This window comes from Anolis carolinensis, chromosome 2 (genome assembly GCF_035594765.1).
Source record: "Anolis carolinensis isolate JA03-04 chromosome 2, rAnoCar3.1.pri, whole genome shotgun sequence".
Lineage (NCBI taxonomy): Eukaryota > Metazoa > Chordata > Lepidosauria > Squamata > Dactyloidae > Anolis > Anolis carolinensis.
In genome coordinates, this window is record NC_085842.1 from 223579486 (window position 1) to 223602533 (window position 23048).

Consider the following 23048-nt stretch of genomic DNA (forward strand, 5'->3'; position numbering starts at 1 on the left):
GAAATAACAAAGTCTTTATTGACGAACAAATAATAAATCTTCAAGGAGTCTTGTCCCACAGGACAGGCGATAGGCTTTGAATAACTGTGAAAACCCTCTTATAACCCCTCCCAGGCTATCTGTTATCTGGGCCTAGCTAGTCTGGGACCCACTGCCAACTCCAAGTGCGTCTGGTTGTTGAGTGGACCTACCAGCCAATGGCTTGCAGATGTTTCTGTGCTGTTGTTCTGTATCCTCGGACGGTCAATATCCCTGGGGTTCTTTAACCTTGGTGCTCTTTATCCCTGGTGGTCTTTATGGCTCCTTCCCTCCCAGAGCCCTGAACAGGGGGCGGAACCAAACTTAATGGTGATTGACAGGTGGCCTGTCCTATGGCTGCAAACATTTGCAGCAAGAAAGTAAAATAGAAGGTTCTGGTACAGCTGTACCAGCACACTCCTGGCCTAGATTTCTTAATGATGAGAAATCTATACTAAAACATTAACAAACAAATCTGGTAATGAACTGATTAGACATTCAACAACAACACAATATCACAAATTGGTCTGTGTAAAACAGAAACATTGCCATTTTGGCACACTCTTAGTTTTACCTTCCTTACCAATCCGTCCGGACTTGGCAAGGTCTCTACAACTCTGGCCAAAGGCCACTTGAAACGAGGTAAGGATTTGTTTTTGAGAAGTGCAATGTCTCCAACTTGGATGTTGGGTTTAGAGTCTTTCCACTTCCTGCGACTCTGGAGTTGAGCCAGGTACTCTGCCTTCCAGCGTCTCCATAACTGATTGGCAAGAGTTTGAGTTTGCTTCCAAAGTGCTCTGTAAGATCCTTCAGGAACAGGATACGTAATCTCCTGCCATTCAGATGCTTTTTGAGTTAAAATGGATGCAGGAGTGAGAAGCTGTGGGTTGTCCGAATCTGTGGTGATGGGCACCAATGGACGGCTATTTACAATGGCTGTCACCTCTGCCATCAAGGTGACCCAAACATCGTGGGTCAAATATTTACAGTTCAAAAACATAGCGTCCAGTATCTTTCTATACAAATCAATCATACGTTCCCACACACACCCCATGTGAGATGCATGCGGTACACTAAACAGCCATGTAACCTTTTCTGAACTTAAATAACTGTTGACACTGGGGTCCTTGGCAAACTTAAAAACACAGTCTAACTCTTTGGTAGCCCCAACAAAATTTGTGCTGCAATTGGACCTGATTGTCTTAACCGGTCCCCTGATTGAAATACCAGTTTCTCTCCTAATTATCTGAACTATTTGGATGGCTAGCACGGCTGCACACAGTTCTAACCTAGGGATAGTGGTATTAGATGGAGCAATTTTGACCTTGGCCATAACAAAACCTAAAGCGCAAGAACTAGAGTCTCTTTGTCTTGCATAAGCCACAGCTGCAGTGGCTTTCTCTGAAGTGTCACAGAAAATGTGGAGTTCGGTGTGCAAGCTCTGTAAAGGGCTCCTGGCCATGAATTGACGCGGGATGCTCAACTGGTGTAGATCTTGAGCCTGGGCGTCTTCAAACCATAAAAACTTAAAAAACTTTCTATGCTCCGGTGTGACCAGGAACACATAAAACATTTTAAAGATGTCAGCGATGACTGCATACTTTGATTCCCTGAATCTTAGTATGACTCCAATAAGGCTGTTCAGAAGATCTGGTCCCTTCAAGAGCACATCGTTCAATGAGATGTCCTTGAATTTGGAACTGGCGTCAAACACAATGCGCACCTTTTCCGGCTTCTGAGGGTGAGTAACCTTATGGAATGGAAGGAACCAAGATTCTTCTCTGTCTAAGCCAGGGCTGGATGGCTCAGCATACCTTGCTGTGAACATGTCGTCCATAAACTGAACGATTTGCTGCTTGGTCTTGTGATCACGCTGCATCTTGTGTCTCAAAGATTGCAGTCTCTTCTCTGCCACCTGTCTGTTGGAAGGTAGCGTAGGCCGGTCTGCTTTGAAGGGTAAAGGGGCTATCCAATTCCCTTCTTCACTAAGGGTGACCTCGGAGTTCATGATGTTCAGGAACGTTTGCTCATCTCGGGAGAGCGCTGTGTTCTCTTCATCCCGGGATACTTCGCTGATGGATAAGAACTCAGATGAAACTCCTTGGCAGCAGACAGAGATGTGGCTGAGGCAACTCTGCATGAGGGTGACTCTGCCACAGCTGAGAGTGTTTGGCTGATCTGGACACAGAGAAGATGGAGGATGCATTCTGTCAACACATACAGGTCCCTGTATGGTCCATCCTAAGGGAGTCTTCTGTGCCAAGGGTGCACCAGGAGGACCTCTCTTTTCAGCCCGGACGCTCATCAGGCTTGGGCAGTTGGATCCGATGAGCAGGACGATGTCGATGCCCGGCTCAAAGGTAGGAATGAGGTCCTGTAGTCCTTTCAGGTGAGGATGCGCTTGCACCACTTCTCTGGTAGCAATCTGGTCCTTATTTCGTGGGATGGACGCACACTCAATAAGGTCAGGTAGCTCAAAACGAATGTCTTTGCCACATGGCGAAATGATAAATCCAGATGCAACACGGCCCTGTCTTCTTTGTTTACCCGTACAAGTAGAAATACAATAGTCAATAGTCTTTGCCAGCCCTTTGAAGAAGCTGAAGAAGTCAGGGGTGGCCAGTGAACTGTCACTTTGGTTGTCAAGGGCCACGTACATTCTCTTCTTCATCCATGGCTGGCTGGCGGGATAGACATCTGCCAAACAAATGGGGTGGCAAATCTTAGCTTTCTTTAGGCTGCCGCACAGCTGGGTGCAGGCCACAGAGGGTGCCTCAGTGCCCAATGAAGGTCCAGCCGAATCTTCTGGATGCACTTCTGGGGTGCGTTGACTGGTTGCTCCGCTCTTGACCTTGAAGGGCACGAAGTCCTTGTCGTGCATCGCTGAGCAATGTCTGACGGATTGGCACACCTCGCATTTTACCTTTTCTTTGCATGACTTTGATTGGTGAGGGGTTGTACCGCAGCACCTGAAGCAGATCCTGGATTTCTTGAGGATCTCAACTTTGTCTGCGTGAGGCTTTCTGGCAAACTCTCTACAGTCGGCCAAACTGTGGGGCTTTGCATGCAGTGGGCACAAAACTTCTTTTGGTGTCATCTTGGCATCAGGTAGAGATGGGATGGTCTCCGTAGTCTTGACGGCGATGTTTCTTTTGGTGTTACTGTCTTTAGCAGGTTTCTTGGTTTCTTTGATGGGCCTATCCGTCCTTGGAGCCCCATAAAGAGTTGGAAATCCTGTCTGTGGGTCGTTAAGTTGCATGGCAGCATTCGTAACAAAATCCACAAGATGGGTGAATGGTGGGTAGACCTGATGATTGGCCTGCTTGTATCTGAAGACTTCCCTGCCCCATTCTTCCTGCAAGAAAAAGGGCAGTCTTTGAGTGATGGCAGTTTGAGACAAGTGCTGGTCCAGGCAGGCAAACCCTGGAAGCTGTGGGTTTCCCTTAGCTGACTGGAGCTCAATCAATAAGTCTGATAGGTCCCAAAGCTGTTCAAAGTCCTTAGGTTTGAGCACCGGGAACTTATGAAGTCTGTCCATCAGCGAGGCTTCAATTTGGGTGCTGGACCCGTAACGCTGGTTAAGCCTTGTCCATGCAGTGTCCAGTGCTCTTTCTGGTTGGTCGATGAGGGCTGAGAAGATTCTTCTCACCTGGTGGGCTGATGTTGGACCAAGCCAGGCAACCATAAGAGTTAGTTCCTCCTCAGAGGTGAGTCTTAAATTCTGTATGGCACGCTGAAAGGTCTTCTTCCAAAGTAGGAAATCTTCTGGCCGGTCAGAGAATTTCTCCACACCTTTGTCCCTCAAATCCTTCTTCGGGTTTCTAAACAGAGACTCAAGCTGTGACTGAGGAGTCTGAAGAAACGGAAGGGGTGTTTGGTCAGGGGTAAAGGTGAAGTTCTTCTCAAAACTAGAAGGTCCCTTCAGAGGAACATCTGTGATCTCAGGTATGGGCGAAACCCTGGTTTCTATTGGCCTCGCAATCTGAGTTGATGGCTGTGGGCTCCTGGCCCTGGATTCTTCGACCTGCCTGCGTGGCACGATGACGCTGTCCACCTGCACCAGCTTGTTGTCTTGGAAGCCAATGTGGGCTGGCAGAAGAGGCGTGGTTGGTGGTGTTGGTAAACGGTTGACGTTTTCCTGAGACAACTCTCCATGCAGCGCCTTCGCCAGGATGTTGGCACGAACCCTCTTCTGAGCTGCATCTTGTTGGATGCGTGTGAGCTTTAACTTTGCTTCTAATTCAGTTTGAGCCTGCTCGAAGTTGAGGCTTAGCTCTGCTGCTGCTGCCTCAGCTTCCGCCTCAAGGATCCTTTCCTGCAGCTCCATGCGCTTGGCTTCCTTGTTGTAGAAGGCCGCCATCGATGAGGAGCTGCTCCTTGAAACAGAAGATCCAGGCGCAGAGTCATGTCTGCTGCCAAACTTCTTGCTGGGGTGGCTGTGTTTGCTATGGGCAGACGTGCCTCCCTGACTATCCTTCAAACATAAGGCCTGTAGGGAATGTTTAAGGAGCTCAGGGCTCGCGCTACGGGTGGGAGAAGCTTGATCATCCCTTTCCCTTCTGGGGGAGGGGCTGAAGTCAGCTACATGAAACAGGTGTGCATAACTTAGCTCCCTATGTTTAACACTATTTAGAAACTGTAGAGCTCTAAGATCTGCTTCCTGGTTGTTTATTTTGCTAAGCACCTGTGTGATGCCATCCACTAGGGCTCTCCATTTGTTAATCAGAACCTTGATATTTGCCCTGATACATTGAGACTCCCTAGTGTCTTTAGAACCTTCTAGTTGACCATCAAGGTTAACAATAGAAAGCCAGACGCTTTCAGCCTTATTTGTCAGCTGAGCCTCTTCTAGCAAAAGCAGGTCTAAAGCCTTTTGGGTAGGATGAATTGAACCCTGAGATCTCAAACTATAAGCTTTTCCCTCTGATTTTGCAGAGCCTAGAGTATGAGCCATAATCACAAATTAAGCAAACAAAATGGCAATGCAGTTACAAAAGCACACTCAAAACTTATTACTTTAAAGCAAGAAATAAGAACACAGCAATAAATCAGTTGCAAACCAAACTCCTGCAAGCACCAAGGAGTTTGCAAAACCCCTTTTTGCAGGCACCTGGTAGATGAAGTAGCAAGCACTGTACAGACTTAGTCCTGTTGCTACTGGAACAAAATGTTGCAATTTGCTGTGGAAAGTTGCTTCTGCAGAGCGAATATAGCAAATGTTGTGCAGGACTTGCTTCTGCAGGGCTGGAACTCTGCAAATGTAGCAAACTGTGAGGCCTTGCTTCAAAAAGGGCGGGAAAGGCTTGCTTCTGTTGCTGGAGCAAAATGTTGCAAACTGTTGTGGAAGGCTTGCTTTTGCAGAGGCTGCTGCAAATGTAGCAAACTTGGAAAAAAGGAGGAATGCACCGGCCCCTCCCTTCTGGTCACATGGGCTGTCTTCCAAGATGGCCGAAAATGCAGGAACACATTCACATGGATAGCAGGTAATGGAGGCTTGGAATGGCCCTGAACTGGCTCCCTTATGCACTGTCTTTTAGCTTTTTCAAGTCCTTTACTTTACTCCCGGGTGGCAGAAGCCACCAGCTACCTATTTCAATGTTCTGTCACGCGCTGGGCCTGTGACTGACTGTCTGTTATGTAGGACATATGCTTTACGCCCAGCGGGAAGCCAGGGGCCTAAAAGAAGGGTCGTTGAGGAGTTTTCCTGAAAAGATGGCCTTGAAGTCTTTAAAGAAATAACAAAGTCTTTATTGACGAACAAATAATAAATCTTCAAGGAGTCTTGTCCCACAGGACAGGCGATAGGCTTTGAATAACTGTGAAAACCCTCTTATAACCCCTCCCAGGCTATCTGTTATCTGGGCCTAGCTAGTCTGGGACCCACTGCCAACTCCAAGTGCGTCTGGTTGTTGAGTGGACCTACCAGCCAATGGCTTGCAGATGTTTCTGTGCTGTTGTCGTATCCCTGGACAGTCAATACCCCTGGGGTTCTTTAACCTTGGTGCTCTTTATCCCCGGTGGTCTTTAACCCCGGTGGTCTTTATCCCTGGAGGTCTTTATCCCTGGTATTCTTGAAATAGGAAGCCTTTTACGGGACGAGCTGGTTTATGTCCTACAGCTGAGCTTCCTAAAAGAGACTAACTTAAAAATGGCTCCTTCCCTCCCAGAGCCCTGAACAGGGGGCGGAACCAAACTTAATGGTGATTGACAGGTGGCCTGTCCTATGGCTGCAAACATTTGCAGCAAGAAAGTAAAATAGAAGGTTCTGGTACAGCTGTACCAGCACAATGACGATATTTATATCCCTCTTTTTCTCAATAAAAGGAGACCCAAAGTGGCTAACAACACACAAAAAAATGGATACAAAGCTCTGTAGCAGCAGTACCCTTAATTATTTCTACCTGAGGCAGAGACAATCTATATTAGACAGAACAGTCTAGGATTCACTTAGTTGCTAAGCAATGTCACCCCATGCTTCTACTTTAGTCTGAACCTTTGATGATCTCTGCTAATACCAAGGCTAACTGCTACAAAACTCAATGAACAAAATTTAACCCTACAGAGGCAATTTTTCTGATTTAATATACAATTGTCATTGTAACACCTGTCAGGGACACAAGAAGAAAAACTTCACCATCTCTCAGAAACTAGATGAAGGGAAAAGCTATTTTCAACCTTCTGCTTTCTTCTTTAGTGCAAATCACCTTCTCTATCTTGCTTCAGTATCCATTTCTCTTTTCTGTGGAAGCAAATAACTGAAAATCTGGCATTGTTCAGGTGTGATAAAAACATTTTGAACAAGTATGGAGAAAAATATATAAAAAACATTTAATTCTATTGGATGAACTGTGACACTTGTGAATCACACGTCATATATTCCACACAGAATCTTAGACTCTTACAGTTGGAATAAGACACAAGACATATTTTAAAAGTAAGACTAAAATCTAAACACCAAATTCATGTATGTTTCATATGGATCTTATACACATAACCTGAAAATAATTTTATATATGGAATAAAGTTTGTGCACACTGAAGCACCAGAAAGCCAAGATGGCAATCTCTCATAACCCTCCAAATGCACAATTCTGTATTTTGGAATATTTTGGCATTCTGAATAAGGAATCCCCATCCTATACAGAACAAATAAGGATTCAAGTTTGCCTTGGTAGACTTGGGACCTCTTCACATTTACACAGTTATAGCGCTGTGATTCCACTTTAACTAACATGGTTCCAGCTAATGGAATCCTGAGATTTGCAATTTAGAGAGGAAATTTTAGAAATCTCAAGCAGAGAGATGTGGACCAGAAACCCAGTATTTCATAAGATGCAGTCAAGACCCTTAAAAAAGAACCAAACTACTATAATTGTGTGATGTGTACAAGCCCCTTGGTTCCCCCCCTTTCACATAACAAAACAGATGCAGATCCCTTTAATGCAGAAGCAGCAAAAACAGAGGCTATCAAAGTCAGCCACTTGGCACACATTTTGTCTGCATTCATTGCATATGCTTAAGGTGTGGATAGTCGGGGAGGATATATGTGAAAGAGCTTTGATGACAAAAAGCAAATAATCAGGTGTCTGCCACAGCTACTTCTGCATAATTTGTGTTTTGTGCCAGGAATAAACACAAAGCAATTGGTATAAAATATCCAACTTATTTGCTTAATTAGCAGTTTGTATAACAGGCATATAAGGTTACCTAGGTTTGAGGCACTGGGATATCGTAACCATATACATAGGCTCATTAAGATACTAAAGGGAGGATGCACACATGAGCACAGGATTTATTAGGGGAATACTGCCTGTAATTGTTGAGACTTAATTTGCAGATATAGATGTAAAGTTAAACGTATGAAATACTGGCAGTTACTAATGCTGAATCCTTACCAAAAATATGCTTCTGGCAAAGTTATCTTGTTTTAAGATAATTGGCTCAAACAGCAATTTCCATTACTTTTTGATATCAAGGTCAAAAACAAGGCTAGATTAAAGAAACCACTTTGTTTTGTGAATTTACAAGCATGAACTCATCAGAAATTCCTTTTGTACACATTTTTGTCTGTACGTAAACTGCCAACGATACGTCCTGTCCTCATTTGTGGCTCGAATGAATATAGAAAGTGGAATAATTTGACTTCATTTAAATCACTTCAGCAACTTTTTATAATTGGAAAGAGGGAGAAAAGTATGCCCATTGCTAACAGCGTGTATGAGATGCAGTCAACTGGCTAAAAATGACAAAATCTTATATGTCATAAATATCAAATTATGGGTTGACATGTAACAGCTATTCTGTCAAAGAAGTGAAATTATAGTTCAGATAAACTATATTTTCTTTGAACTTGTCTAATTTATGCTGTGGATTAGAATCTTAACAAAAATTATGTTTGTTTATTATACCATTGATTATCAGTGGGACATAAAGCACATTAATATTTATCTTGCATTCCAAAATCATATAAAGCTTTGAGTTTGCATAGTTGTGAAGTGAATTTTTGCAACTTCTTTGTTGTATTTATAACCTTTTTTTGCCTCAAATAATCAAGTAATCAATGTGGCTATATCTTCATGAAAAGCTTGTGAGTTAGGTCAGACTGAAAGTGATTGACTGGCCCAAATTCACCCAGTGGGTTTTATAATAGTGTGAGGCCTTGAACCTGAAAATATCAATTTCCACCATACTTCAGAGGAAATCTTGGGAATATTTAAACTCTTCTGAAATAGTCATGTGTGAGTAACAAGATCCTTGAAGGATGCTTCCAGGCAGCAGGAAAATGCAGGCAAAAATGGGTTAAAGTAATAATTTTTGGCCTGCACTGGAGTCCCCACTCCAAACCCCAGATTTTCCCTCCCGGGTGGCTAGATTGTATCAGGTTAGCAGCCAGCCACCCCCAAACCTCAAATTTGCACACTAAAACTTACCGGAGAGCAGCTGGCAGGCATGGATTCTGCTTGTAAAGTTCTCCTGGTATGCTAAAATGGCACGTGAGGAGAAGGGGAGGTGGAATCCATTTTAGTCTCAGGACTACCTGGCGGTGATTCCCCACTGGCCCAATACCCCATTAGACCCTTTCAAGAAGATTAATCCAAATTAATTTGCTTTGTCCTGAGGCATCATTTGGACACCTCAGGTAAAAGCGTGACAGGCCCCACATTTTTGGACCTGTCTAGGAGGGCCCTGAGTGAAAGCAATGAGAGTGGATAACCTCTAAATGTGCATACAATTATATTCACAATGTCAGACACAGAAATGCCCTCACATTTATCCCGTTAAGGGTTTTCTTAACAGAAAGCAATGTTTTTCTGGTGTTTTTATAATTTGAATAAATAATGTCCATATCAATATATTTATTGGGAAGTTTCCATATTGATGTGGGTGAGAATACTTATTCATTGAATGGAAAAAGTTGGATTTTTAAAAAATTTCTTTTATGCCACGTTCTATGCAAAATAGCATAGTACGTAGTATAGAAGTATATACCCATTTCATTCAGGGTTTTTTATGGGTTATGTTGCTTTTTGGTTACTGTATATACTCAAGTATGAGCCTAGTTTTTCAGCCCTTTTTTTAAGACTGAAAAAGCCCCCCTCAGCTTATATTCGGGTGAGGGTCGTGGTTGGCTTATATTTGGGGCAGCTAATACTCGAGAATATATGGTACATTTATTATTTTTCTCTATTATTATTGGTATTATTACATTTATTATTTTTCTCCATTATTGTTGCTACTATTACATTTACTCTATTATTATTATTATTATTATTATTATTATTATTATTATTATATTTATTATATTTATTATTTCACGTGGATATTATTGAATTTATTATTTTACTCTATTTATTATTACATGCATTATTTTCCTGTATTTATTATTATTATTAGTACATGTAATATTTTACTCTATTATTATTAAAAGGATACATAAGTACATTTACATTGAAGAAGATGAGAATAATGATTTGATCAGAGTTGGACAGTCTTATCTTAAATTTGAGCTTTATGTAAATATTCAAAAACATTTAACCTACCAATGCGTCAATTAATGTAATTTTATTGGTATCTATTTTTATTTCTGAAATTTACCACCCTCAGCTTATACTGGAGTCAATGTTTTCCCAGGTTTTTTTGTGGTAAAATTAGGTGCCTCGGCTTATATTTGGGTCGGCTTATACTTGAGTATATACAATAATTGTTCTCTAAGGACCCCATCAGAGCTTTAGAGCACAGTTTCCATGAGCTGTAGAAACAGATCCCCACCAGAGTCCCACAGAGGCCATCACATGATGTATGGGCTCCATGGGGCTCAATTTTCACAGTGCATGGAAAAGGAGCCCTAAAGCAGTCTTCAGGAGTCGAGTGTTGCTCAACTCCAAATGGGTTAAAACAGAGAAAGATCGACAGAAGATGAGGAAAGGATGTGGGATGGCTGGTTATCCCAGAAGATGGGAAAAGGTGGTAGGGTACGAAGGAGGATGATTCCCTACACTTTCCCCTGCTTTCTCCCTGCCTGTCTGATGAAGTCCTAAATTCCAACATGATGCCTCAGTGCAAGGTGAAGGCAATCCTGAATTTTCCAAGTCTGTGCCAATCTTCCAGGCTTAAAAAGATTCAAGTTTAGCCCTGATGACAGGCTGCATGGCAGCTGTCTTTGAGCAGCACAGCTAAATATAGAAAAGTTAAGAAAAAAATAGGGCAGCAGGCAATAAACTGGTTACAACAACAAACTTCTCCAAATGTGATATAGTTGGAATCTGCATTGGTGGAGGAACCAACTATGACCACAACAAAATCATGAACCTTAAGTGCTCAGGGTATTTAGTTATGTATCGTTTGATTAAATGTCTTGTAAAACAAATTATCTTGGAATTGTAGAACTGTTGCATAGTTATAATTATTTTATGTGTTACCTGCCTCCCCTTATGACTCAAGGCAGGATACAACACAGTCAAAACACATCAACATAAAATACATTCAACAAAGTACATACATCAAAACACACCACTATAAAATAAAAACACTAAAAAACATGTTACAAAGATACAGCAGCAATAGAGTGCAAAAAGGTTCAAAGTTAATGGCCTGCTGGAAGAGAGTCTTTGGTTGTGTCTTAAGTTCTGACAGCTCATTTAGCTATTGGATCTCTTCTGTTAGGTCATTCCACATTATATAAGATACTAGATCAACAATTTTAGGTGCTTCTGTGTCTCACTGAAGAGTCAGCATGGTGTACTGTTTTGAGCATTGGAAACTGACTTTGGAAACCAGGGTTCCACTCCCCCACTATGCCATAGGATATGACTCAGAAACCATGGGCAAATTATATTCTCTCAACTTCAGAGGGAGGAACAAATCTTGCCAAGAAACCCCTGTGATAGGTTCACCTTAAGACTGACATAAGTCTGAAACAACATGAAGGCATACCACAAATGTTAAACTACCTAAGTTACATGAATATTGGTGAAAGACTTCATTTTCCTCTCATAATGGCCCTTCGCTTTTAGAAGGGTATAGTATGTCATTACTCACTAAAGTTGGGAATTGTCAGGGAAAGTGAGGCCCCTTCTACACTGCCATATGAAATCCAGATTATCTGGTTTGAACTGGATTATATGGCAGTGTAGACTCATATAATCAAGCTCAAAGCAGATAATGTAGATTATTTGATATGATAATCTGGATTATATAGCAGTGTAGAAGGGGCTTGAGTGTAGACTGTATAAAAGTCAATTCCATCTCCTTTTTCCATTATTGGAATATTTAGTCTTCTGACTTTTCCCTACTATTCTGCAGAGCCAGCACTGTGTAGTTGTTTGAATGTTAGAGTATGATTCTAGAGAGCAAGGTTCAAATCCCCACTTAGCCATGGAAACACACAGATGATTTTGGGCAAGTCACACACTCTTATCAAAAGGACCACACACTCTTAGCCTCAAAAAAACCCATTATATGGTTGTCCTAGGATAAGGCAGAAAATGACTTGCAAGCACACCACATCACTACTATAACCAGTACTCTCTCTACATAATCATGCAATCTATGTGTACAGCTAAATGATACAATAACCATGTCACAGGAGTTGTATGCATGCATGAATTCAATGGCTCTGATCCTTTTCAAAGATTGGATGAGAACTATTACACAACTGTAGGTTTGTCCAGCCCATGCTATACATAGACATGTTTATGTAGGACTTCACAAGAGTTCCCACATCGTGTACCCATTAAGTGTGTGAATTGGTTTATGACATATTTATGTTATTTATTTATGGATGATGTCGTGTTCATGAATTACAGATGCCACTGACCCTTGCTAATCATGTCATTTTAGCAGATTTCCAGTACATGGAGGAAAAGGATATTGGTGGAAACAAGTGGGAGTTTCTGAGGCATTAGAACAGTCCTTGCATGTACAATTAAGAGGACAGAGTGGTGCTCAAGGGAGAAATCAGTAAAATCAATTCTTGCTTTGATGTTAGTTAAGCAGGGAGAATTGATTTCTACCACAGAGCTCAGCGGAGAGTCTATCTTGTTTAACTTTCTTTCTGTTCTTTCTTTTCCTTAAGTTAAAAAGTGTTCATGTGAACCAACGTAAAGAATTACAGAGCATATTCATTTTTTTCCAGGAAGACTGAGAAGATTGGAAGACCTGTGCTGAGTGAAAGTCACTTTCCCCACTTTCCCTGTTGAACTTTTATGTGAATATTGGCAGGTGCCAGTGGAGGGAATTTCATTTCTGCTTATTCTGAAGAACTGATGAAACTGTGTAATTTTTTTTCGTATTGAGGGTGACAATAATTTGAATTTCATAAAATTCAGATGAGACAATATGTCAAAATGTGGTTTTTCCCAGTTTTCACAAGACTATGAATATGAAAATTTTTGACTGCAAGAGTATAATGTTAAAAGAATTATATGAAGGGGGCATTATTTTACTGACAATGCTTACAGTGCACCCTTGGTATCAGCTGAGGTTTGGTTCTTGAACTCTCCCTGGATACCAAACTCTGTGGGTGCTCATGTCTCATTATGTCTCATTATGTCCATGACATATAAAATGGTAAAATCATGATTGCCTTTGGGGCATTTTTTAAATTATTTTTTCAAGCCATGGATGATTAAATATATGGATGCAGAGTCTGTGGATACAGAGAGCTGACTGTACTTTAGTATTAATATTTGGTATCAAGCATGGTTATATCAGTTCTTAGAACCTCATCACATTGATGAGGTTCCTCGCATCGATTTATCAGCCTCCATGGCAAATTGGTGGGGCAGCGGGGTAATTCCGGTGACTGGCACATCGCCTTGTGAGGAAACGTCACCATGTGGCTTTACCCGCGCTAGCGCCATTGTTCCTAATGGAACATGGGGAGGTTCCCGTGTTGCTAGCACAGCATCGTAGGATGCTGCCACCCCTGTTGAGCCACGAAGTGAGGCTATGTCCTCTGATGGGTGGCATGGGGCTCTGTGGCTCAACTGGGGCAGAAGCATCCTACAACGCTGAAAAGTAATAGTGTGATGAAGTCCTTAGATATTATTAGCACAAAGCAGAGTTGATATTTCTACTCCAGCTTCTTCACAGAGGTGGCAAAGAAATTCATGTTTTCTTGCAAATAGTGAATAAATGAGCAAATCCAGTCACTCCCAGAGCATGGGAAAGATTTTTTTAAACCATAGCTCCCTAAATTCCCTGCCAATACAGGTTGAGCAAACCTTATTCAAATCCCAACATCTGAAATACTCCAAAACCCCAAACTGTCCACATGCTTTCTTATGGATGTTTCAATATAGAGTACACAAGCTTTATTTCATGCACAAAATAAGAACAAATATAGTGTATAAAATTATTTTCAGGTCATGTGTATTAAACATACAAGAAATATAAATGAAGTTTATGTTCAGGCATGGGTGTTATCTCCAAGATATGTAATTATAGATATATATGCAAATACAGATTTTATAAAATCCAAAAATATCCAAAATCCAAAACAATTGTTGTCCCAAGCATTTTGTGTAAGATATACGCATCCTGTAACTAATATTAATCAAAATACAGCAAGAACAATCCAAATGTATGTACACATAGTACATATGTGAAATTAGTATATCACTCCACCTTTTAAGACACATATCGTTTATTTCTACAGTTAAGGTCATATCTCAATTTTTCAGCTTGCTTTTCTTGGAAAACAAATTAACTGCTGGTATGAATCAATACTTTCTCAATGAAATAATAATGTCCACCATTCAGAAGCCTATGTAGACTTAGATATTTTCTATATATTACTCTTTGGTTCTTATTTTCTGTTTTTTTCAAACAGAAAAAAATAGAATGAAGGTTGGAAGACATTATTTTTTGTTGTTGATGCTTGGTAACATTTCATATTCAATTATCCTATTTCCTACATTCTTTCATAGTGCAATCAAATAAAAAGCCTTGTTCAAAGAAAAATGTAATTTGACCCTACATGCAGAGTATATCTCCAGAGCATACTCCTGTTTATCTGATCTCACAAATGACCTTATGCATTTCTCTCTGGTAATGACAAGTATTGGTCATGGAAGAAGAAAATACATTTCTCATTATACAATGTATGTATTTGGAATGAATTGGTTTACTGTCGATGTACATTTTGACTTTCATAGTGAGCACGTAGCATTTAAAATGTGACTACTCATTCTGTTTCAAGTTCTAAACATAAACTTTCCCCCTTTTAAAAAAGAAATACGTTTTACAGAGTTTTTCCAAACAAATATCTTCCCATTTTACAGTTTGAAATTCTTTAAATTTATTTTTAAATGAAAAATTGTAAGTGCAGAATCCTATATGAGCCTTCTTTATTTTGAGGTCAAAGGTGTGGGGAGAGGGTCTTGGTGGCAGCCATATCTACTCCTGATCCATTTCGAGAACCAAACTAAAGCTTAGTTCTAGAGCTTTCTTTACCACCTATTTCCATACGTATCTATCTGAGGCCTACCTACACTGACCATATAATGAAGTTTCATAGTGCACTGTAACTGCATTGAACTGCATTATATGAATCTACACTGCCATATAATGCAGTTCAATGTGATTAAACTGTATTATAAAATCATATTATATGGCAATATAATGGCAATGCCTGAGCCTTAAGCTCTTTTTCAGGAGTGCTTTTATGAGTGCTCCTACCAATGGTCTAATGTGGATAACAAGTGACTAGGGAGGTAAGGAATATCCATAAATTTCCTCATTTCTGATACATCTAGACCAGTGGTCTGTCAAATTTTAAAATGCAATGCGGCCCACAAGGAACTTTTCCTTTAAAAATGGCTCTGCAGCTTTATACGTTTGGGAACCCCTGATCTAGACACTTGTCAAGAAAACACCAGCAGATTTATTTCACATTTCAGGACTTTTGGGAGAAATTTACACAATCTTTTTGTGGAAAACAGCATTCTTCTGCATAGAAACAGCTTTCATACTGGAACAGCAGTCCCCAAATATGAAAACAAAAATCAAAATTGCATAAAACATTTTCTAACTCTACTGAGAAAGTACAAAACTTCACAAATTACTTGTTTCTACATGTGACGATAAGTGAATATTTACATTCCTACCATCAAAGAGTAAATTCTTGTTAATAACACTTTAGTTATGGAACAAAGTTCTCAGCTGGGCTTACAAAAGTCTTACGGCTTGAATGTTTATGTTTAAAGTCTAAGCTGCCACTGCATTCTTGGTTGAATAGTTTTTTTCTTTTACATTGCATTTTAATTATATGTTTGTTTTGTGAACTCAACAGAGAGCTTATGTTATGGGGCAGCTAAAGGAATTCAGCAAAGAAAGTAAAAGAAAGAATTGAAATCATGCATGGAGATGTGTTTCAGACTGTGGTATTACAAATTGCTTTGCATGATGGCTCATATTTGAAAGAAACTTTAAAAGTGTCTAGACCCCCACCCAAAATGTAAATTAAAAACACTCCCAAAATAGCCATTTTCCCCCAAAAGGCCCATAATACAAGTGTTTGTTCCCCCTGACCTCCTGAAACCGCTTCTAATCCCTCCAAATCACATACACGCGCACACAAGGCAGGTAAAATCTGAAAATTAGACAAAGTGGCAACCAGAAGTGACATCACATCATTTGGACTACGCCAAAATTTTGCATTGCAGCCTACCAAGAAGATGCAGGGAGGAAACATGTCTTTCCCTCTGTGCAGTTTCCTCCTCCTGTCTAAGGGCAATAGTCCTCAAAATTTACAGCTAGTCAAATATGAGATAAAAAGATTTATGTGAACTCTTCCACATTCTCTCTCATTTATTTTCCATATAAGCCATGGTTACCCCTTTTGCTCCAGTTCTTAATCTATCAATTCTGCTGGCATCTTCAAACTATGAAATAAATGGGGGAATGCCTACTAGCATGGATCCATTTATTAGGTGCACTGTGGTGTTCCCTCAAAGCGTCAGGTTGCAATAGTCACCAAATTAACCTTTGCAAAGTTGAAATTCTAACGTGCTGAGTTTGTGGCCTAGCACTGAACCTCAGCAAAACTCTTCACGTTTTCCAGCATTCAGTGAAATGTCATAAAGAGTAAAGAGACCAATTCTAGTAATGCTGCTTAGTATTCAGACAAAAATGCAAACCAATAAAGCCAAACAAAAACAATCATTATAGCTTTCTTTTGTAGCAGATTGTGTTTTAGTTAAATCTGAACAGCAACAGAAATAACATTTTCACCAAATCACATTTCACAGTTAATAAGAACAGGTTAACACATGTCCTTTCAGTTTTGCTGATCTCTGTGGCACGTCCAGAATAGATTTCCAATGAGTGTCAAACGTATGTAGTTCATGTTTCTTGCAAATGATTAGTTGTCTCTACTATCACCCGCAGAAGGAGTTTCTTTTAAGATTTCATCCCACTGAACATGTCAAGTGATTGGAAGAATAGATTACCATACAGCTCAAGCATACTCTGTTTTGAAATTAAATTGATGATTTTCCTACCTCCATCACACACTAGAGGAGGAGCTAAGAAACCTTATAACCAAGGTGAAAGAAGGTGCAAAAGCTGGGTTACAGATAAACATAAAAAAACAAGATGATGGCAACCAGACTGACTGATAACTGGCAAATAGAGAAAAACGTGGAGGCAGTGACTTTGTATTTCTAGGCGCGAAGATTACTGCAGATGCAGACTGCAGCCAGGAAATCAGAAGACGTTTACTTCTTTGAAGGTGAGCAATGACCAACCTCGATAGAATAGTTAAGAGTAGAGACATCACACTGGCAACGAAGATCCGCATAGTTAAAGCAGTGGTATTCCCCATAGTAACCAATGGATGCATGAACTGGACCATAAGGAAGGCTGAGCAAAGAAAGATAGACGCTTTTGAACTGTGGTGTTGGAGGAAAAGTTTGAGAGTGTCTTGAACCGCAAGAAGATCAAACCAATCCATACTCCAGGAAATAAAGCCCGACTGCTCATTAGAGAGAAAGATAATAAAGGCAAAGATGAATACTTTGGCCACATAATGAGAAAACAGGATAGTTTGGAGAAGATAATGATGCTGGGGAAAATGGAAGGAAAAAGCAAGAGGAGCCAAGCAAGGGCAAGATGGATGGATGTCATCCTTGAAGTGACTAGCTTGATTTTGAAAGAGATGGGGGTTACCACAACTGACAGGGAGATCTCACGTGGGCTGGTCAGAAATGACTGAACAAATAAACAACAAATCACACACTAGCAAACTATCCTTTTATTCAAGAGTCCTCAGTTGATTTGCCATCACATTGTAGAGAGTTCTTCCCACCCACTGTCTCTCCCCTGTTTTCTTTGTGAAAAGAAACACCCCCCCTCCTGGACTATGGTTTTTGTTGTCCAGTTGTAATATGCCCAGATATTTATAGGCCTCTGGCTGGTGACACTTTATTGTTTGGCCATTAGGCATATTTATGCCCTCACTTTCAATGATTTTTCCCTTCTTCAATGCCACTGTCAAACATTTGTCCAAACCAAACTCCATGCTGATATAAAGATGCCACCTTGACGTGGTGGTGGGGGGGGGGGCCTAACCGCTCCAATGATGACTGAGAGCTGTGCGGGCGGTAGTGTAACTACCAGTAGGTCCAACCAAGCCAGAGAGGTCTCAGCTGAGGAGTGGAACTAAGAGCACCTAACCCATTAGCATTATGGAGAATCAAACCAAAACGAAGTCTATACTGGCTCAGTCGTTGCCCAGGATAAAAAGGATTGCGGTGGATGCTGCTGATTCTGGACATTCATCGACAAGTGGGCTACAGAATCAAAATACAAATGAACAGTCACAGAAGCGGCAGAAATATACAATGCCAGAAAACCACACAATTATTATTATTATTATTATTATTATTATTATTATTATTATTATTCTGAGGCAGGATGGCCATCTGTCAGGGGTGCTTTGATTGTGCTTTTGCTACATGGCAGAAATAAGGGGGTTGGACTAGATGGCTCTTGGTGTCAACCAAAGGAGGAGAATGAGGGAAGGAGATGTCTGGGGGAGGTAACACATGAAATACACAACACACAGAAGGAAGGGAGGGAGGGAGGGAGAGAGTGAGGGAGGATGGAGCTTTTTCTCCAAGGAGTATTTCTGCTCTTTGGCTCCTTTCAAAAACTGCCTAACAGTATCATTTTAAATCTGAGAACGACAAATGCCATCCCATGACATAATTGACCATTTTGCCTATCTCTATCCAGATAATTTCCAAAAATTCACTTGCCAACCAGCTTAGAAAGCATCTGAAAAGATAATCCTTTGCAACACTTTTTTAACCCGAAGATATCTTTCTACCCACACCTGAAGCCTACATCATGTGATGAACACAGTAGGTTGCCATTTCTTAAGTGGGCGGCTCAGTATTATTTAATGAATGTGATGAAGTGGACTGGTCCATGAGGTCAAGAAGGGTCAGAAAAGACTGTGTGATTGAAGAAGAAGATGAAGTGGTTAGTTAGGGCATGGAGAAAAATACCTCCACTAGTAGACGATGTTGAAAAAGTAATAAGCATTGGCCTCTTCATATAGGATATAAATATATAAGCCAAGTACCCTTCTCAATTAGTAAAATGATTGCCATTAAGAAATGTGCAGAAGAATATGTTGCCAAAGGTTGAGCAGCAGACAGTGCCACTACACTTGCAAGTTAAAGTGCATATTAATGTGAAGTAACCATCCAAAGTATGCAACATTCCCATGAAATCTCAATTGTGATTTTACTGATTGTTATTTTAATGTAAATTTTATTTTTGTGTAATAATTTGTTCGCCCCGGTGGCGAAGTGCATTAAAGCAATGAGCTGGAGACTGAAAGGTCCCATGTTCAAACCCCAGGAACGGCGTGAGCAGCCGCTGTTAGCTCCAGCTCCTGCCAACCTAGCAGTTTGAAAACATGCCAATGTGAGTAGATCAATAGGTACCGCTCCGGCGGGAAGGTAACAGCGCTCCTTGCAGTCATGCCGGCCACATGATCTTGGAGGTGTCTACGGACAACGCCAGCTCTTCGACTTAGAAATGGAGATGAGCACCAACCCCCAGAGTCAGACATGACTGGACTTAATGTCAGGGGAAACCTTTACCTTTAATGTGTTTTTATATTGTTGCGTATTGTATGTCTGTATCTTTGTTGTAAACTGCCCTGAGTCCCTTCTGGGAGATAGGGTGGTATATAAATAAAGATTATTATTATTATTATTATTATTATTATTATTATTATTATTATTATTATTAAATCATAATAAATAAATAATAAGTAACAAATTAGTGTATATAGCCATGTATAAGCCTACCTCACGTATAAGTCAAAGGCAGGTTTAGGGCCAAAATTATAGATTTTGATGTGACTCATGGAAGGCCACAGGGCAGAGAGCTGCAGTACTAATTCTGCCTTAAGGGTGAGCCATCTCTGGCCACCATTGTCATTTCCTCACATTCAAAAAGTCCAGAAATAGTGCTATGGCATAGGTTGGTGTGTGTTGGTGCCTCTTTTGAGCTCTTCTGGGGTGGATTAATTTTTCATGTTTCACCACATTGCTCAGAGAAGGGGATGGTATTTTTTTTCTTTTCTTTTCTTTGGATAAGAGTTAAGGTACAGTATTCATATTGACTTGTGGATCAGGTGACCTAGGTTTTAAAACTGATTTGTTGATGTAAATTATAAAAATTATACACAGTCATTGTTATTTTTTAATGATGCCCAATATCTGTGAGATTTTTTTTTAAAGGGACATCTTTGAAATATGCAAGTTAGTTTAGGTTCCTTCTATTTTTTAAAATGGGATTCCTGTAGCTCTCAGTGCCTGTATGTGTGTATTACTACAGCATTTCAAATTCTAGGATTGTATGGTGGATATTTGAAGACCTCCAAGTTCAGGTATTTAATCTATAGGAGGTACATGATGGCTCGGTCACCCATGCTTCTTCTGATCTGAACAAATGGAAAACTTGTCATGTTATTTCTGCTTCATGGAATACTTGCTGAAAGCAATTGCAGAAATTGACACAGTGAATGATACTGTCAAAAAGAAAGTCAAATCAACTAGTTTGAAATGTCCTACAAACAGATATCATGGACAAAATAATAGCATCTGCATTGTTATTATAAAAATTATCAGTATATTCTTGCAGCAGATGTTTCATTTTTTCTGAATCATAAAGGCAAAATAAAAAATCCTATGTTTTTTCACCCTTTTCCATTAGCATTGTGTGGTCCACAGGATGGGATCACACATACAATAATAGAGACATCAATCTTGATCAGAACTTTGAAATGTAATTTTTTAAAATACTACAGCCCAGAATCGTCCAGCCAGCATGGCCAGTATCACGTTAGTTGTTGTATTGTGGGAACATTAGACCAAAACCCATTGTAGTCTACTGGTTCCCATGTTAATGGAGCAGTGCATCTGGGTTTCTGACTGAATTTTAACAGAGCTATCCAAGGCACTGAAGCTATTTTGAGGATTGAGGGCTTTATTACATCACACTGTTATAGTGCCATTATTCCATTTGAAGTGCCATGCCAACATGCCATAGAATCCTGGAATTTGCAGTTTAGGAATAGTCCTTTAGAATTCTCAGCAAGAGAGCTCTTGGTCCTCACTAAATTGTAAAGCCCGGAATACCACAGGATGTTATCATGGTATTTAAAGCGGAATAATAACACTATAGCACTGTAGCATGATAGGACAGAGGGGGGGAAAAAAGAACACAATCAGTATAGTAACAGTTTCAACAACCTAGACTGATTTTGCTCTGATCAGATCTGGACTGCACCTATAGTCACATGTGTAGAACAAGCACATCAGCAAGAAAATAGGGTAGGGCTGGCCTGAGATACTTAGCTCTCTGGAGCAGAAATGCAAATGTACCTCTCACCCACCCAAGGGAAGAGGCATATTAGCCATAGCCAGATACAGTATTTTAGGATACAGGGCAGAAAAACAGTGCATCTACTGACACTAATAAGCAATAATATCAAAGAAAATAAGAAATCACTGCCTATTCATGGCTCCCCAGCCCTGCTTCCTGAGCTGTTTGCCTCTCTTTGATTAATGTTGGGCTAGCCTTAGAAAGAGAATGATTTGTGATGTGAAAAGTAGTTTTTGATGACACATATAGACAAGAGCCTAATCCAAGCAGTTTTCCCTGTTTCTGTCGGTGTTATCAAATGCAGGGTTACTTTCTGATTATTTGCAGGAACACATCTTCAACATCTACTCTAACAGGCTGGCAGAAAGAGAAGTATTTTAGATGGACAAGTGTAGGAGGTATTGGGAAATATGAATTCAATGGCAGCTAGTGGATCCCAGATCAATGAGGCATTGTGTTCACCCCAGGTTTTAGCAACCTTTGGAAGAGCTATCCAAGGTGCCAAACCGATTTCGGAACATGGATTAGAATCACAGAGTTGGGAGAGACCACAAGGGCCATGCAGTCTAGTCCCTGACATGCAAGAACTCCTGACAAGTAGTCTCTTGGAGAGTATTTTTAAAAGCTAGATTAAAACCTGAATGTTATTCACTAGCCCATTAACTAGATAAGCATAATTATCTGCTTCTACTACTGATGCAGTGTTGGATTCTAACCTTAGGAAGGTTGCCTTGTTAAAATGGCACAACCTGTGTGTTAAAATGAATAGAGCATAAACATGAGCAGAATGCTGCCAGATGAATTCCTTGGACTGCCAAGATCTAAAGAGAACACCCCACTTTACCTTATTCACTGTCAGCTCCTGGGAACTCACTGCGTCTCCAGGGCTGCTCATGGACTCAAGGCATTCTGTGCTCCCCAGTGACTCTGCAGGCTTCCTCACACATTGAATGCTCCTATCACCTACTGGAACTGCAGAGCTGAGATAAAGAGATTTGGAAACTTAAAGTCATGTTGCCACGTTAATCTTGGTGGTTGTCTGGCAATTTGCTGTGAAGCAATTCCATTTCTCTTGCAACAGAAGGCACTGTGGATATACATGTGGGGAAAGATTTTTTTTGGCTACAGTTGGCTGATCATGGGCTTGCCTTTGAAAAATACTATTGTATGGGAAATGGCTGGGCTCCAAAAGTATAAAAGGACAGTTCTATAAAAAGAAAGATGATTGTAGACTGTGCATTTCTTAGATGGCAATAGAACTGAAACAGAATATCTAGGACTCACAAGAGACTGTCTTGTGTCAGTTGCTTGGCACGATCAGGTGGATTAGCACAGACACACCACAACCATGGATAACACCTAGTTGACTATATAGAAAAACTTTTTTTTCAGAGGTTGGGTGCAGAATTTTATTCCAGTCCAACATCTGATCAACCTGCCTCAGTTCGCACTTTCTAAACTGCCTGTGGGATGGATACAATTTTTGCTGCAGAATCCTCACATTGAAGGATGTCTGTGAATGCATGCAATTGTTTATATTGTTTAAGAAGTGTAAGAACGAAGTGCACATTTCAAACATGTCAATAAGGCTGCAAAAAGACTTTATATGTACCTGTCTAGCTT

The 23048-nt window shown here is 40.5% G+C and overlaps 1 protein-coding gene across 11 annotated transcripts in view; it reads right to left on the reverse strand.

Moving 5' to 3' along the window:
* Nucleotides 1–23048, reverse strand: part of lingo2 (leucine rich repeat and Ig domain containing 2) — an 867433-nt gene that overhangs the window by 200769 nt on the left and 643616 nt on the right. For 8 of the 11 annotated variants that reach the window (XM_062974162.1, XM_062974163.1, XM_062974164.1 and 5 more), the window contains one exon: nt 1–23048. This exon is cut by the window's right edge and continues 63201 nt beyond it. The exons of the other annotated variants lie outside the window; for them this stretch is intronic. In XM_062974162.1, the coding sequence (XP_062830232.1) occupies nt 509–4972 (4464 nt within the window). In that variant the 5' untranslated portion in view covers nt 4973–23048 and the 3' untranslated portion in view covers nt 1–508. 11 annotated transcript variants of the gene reach the window in all.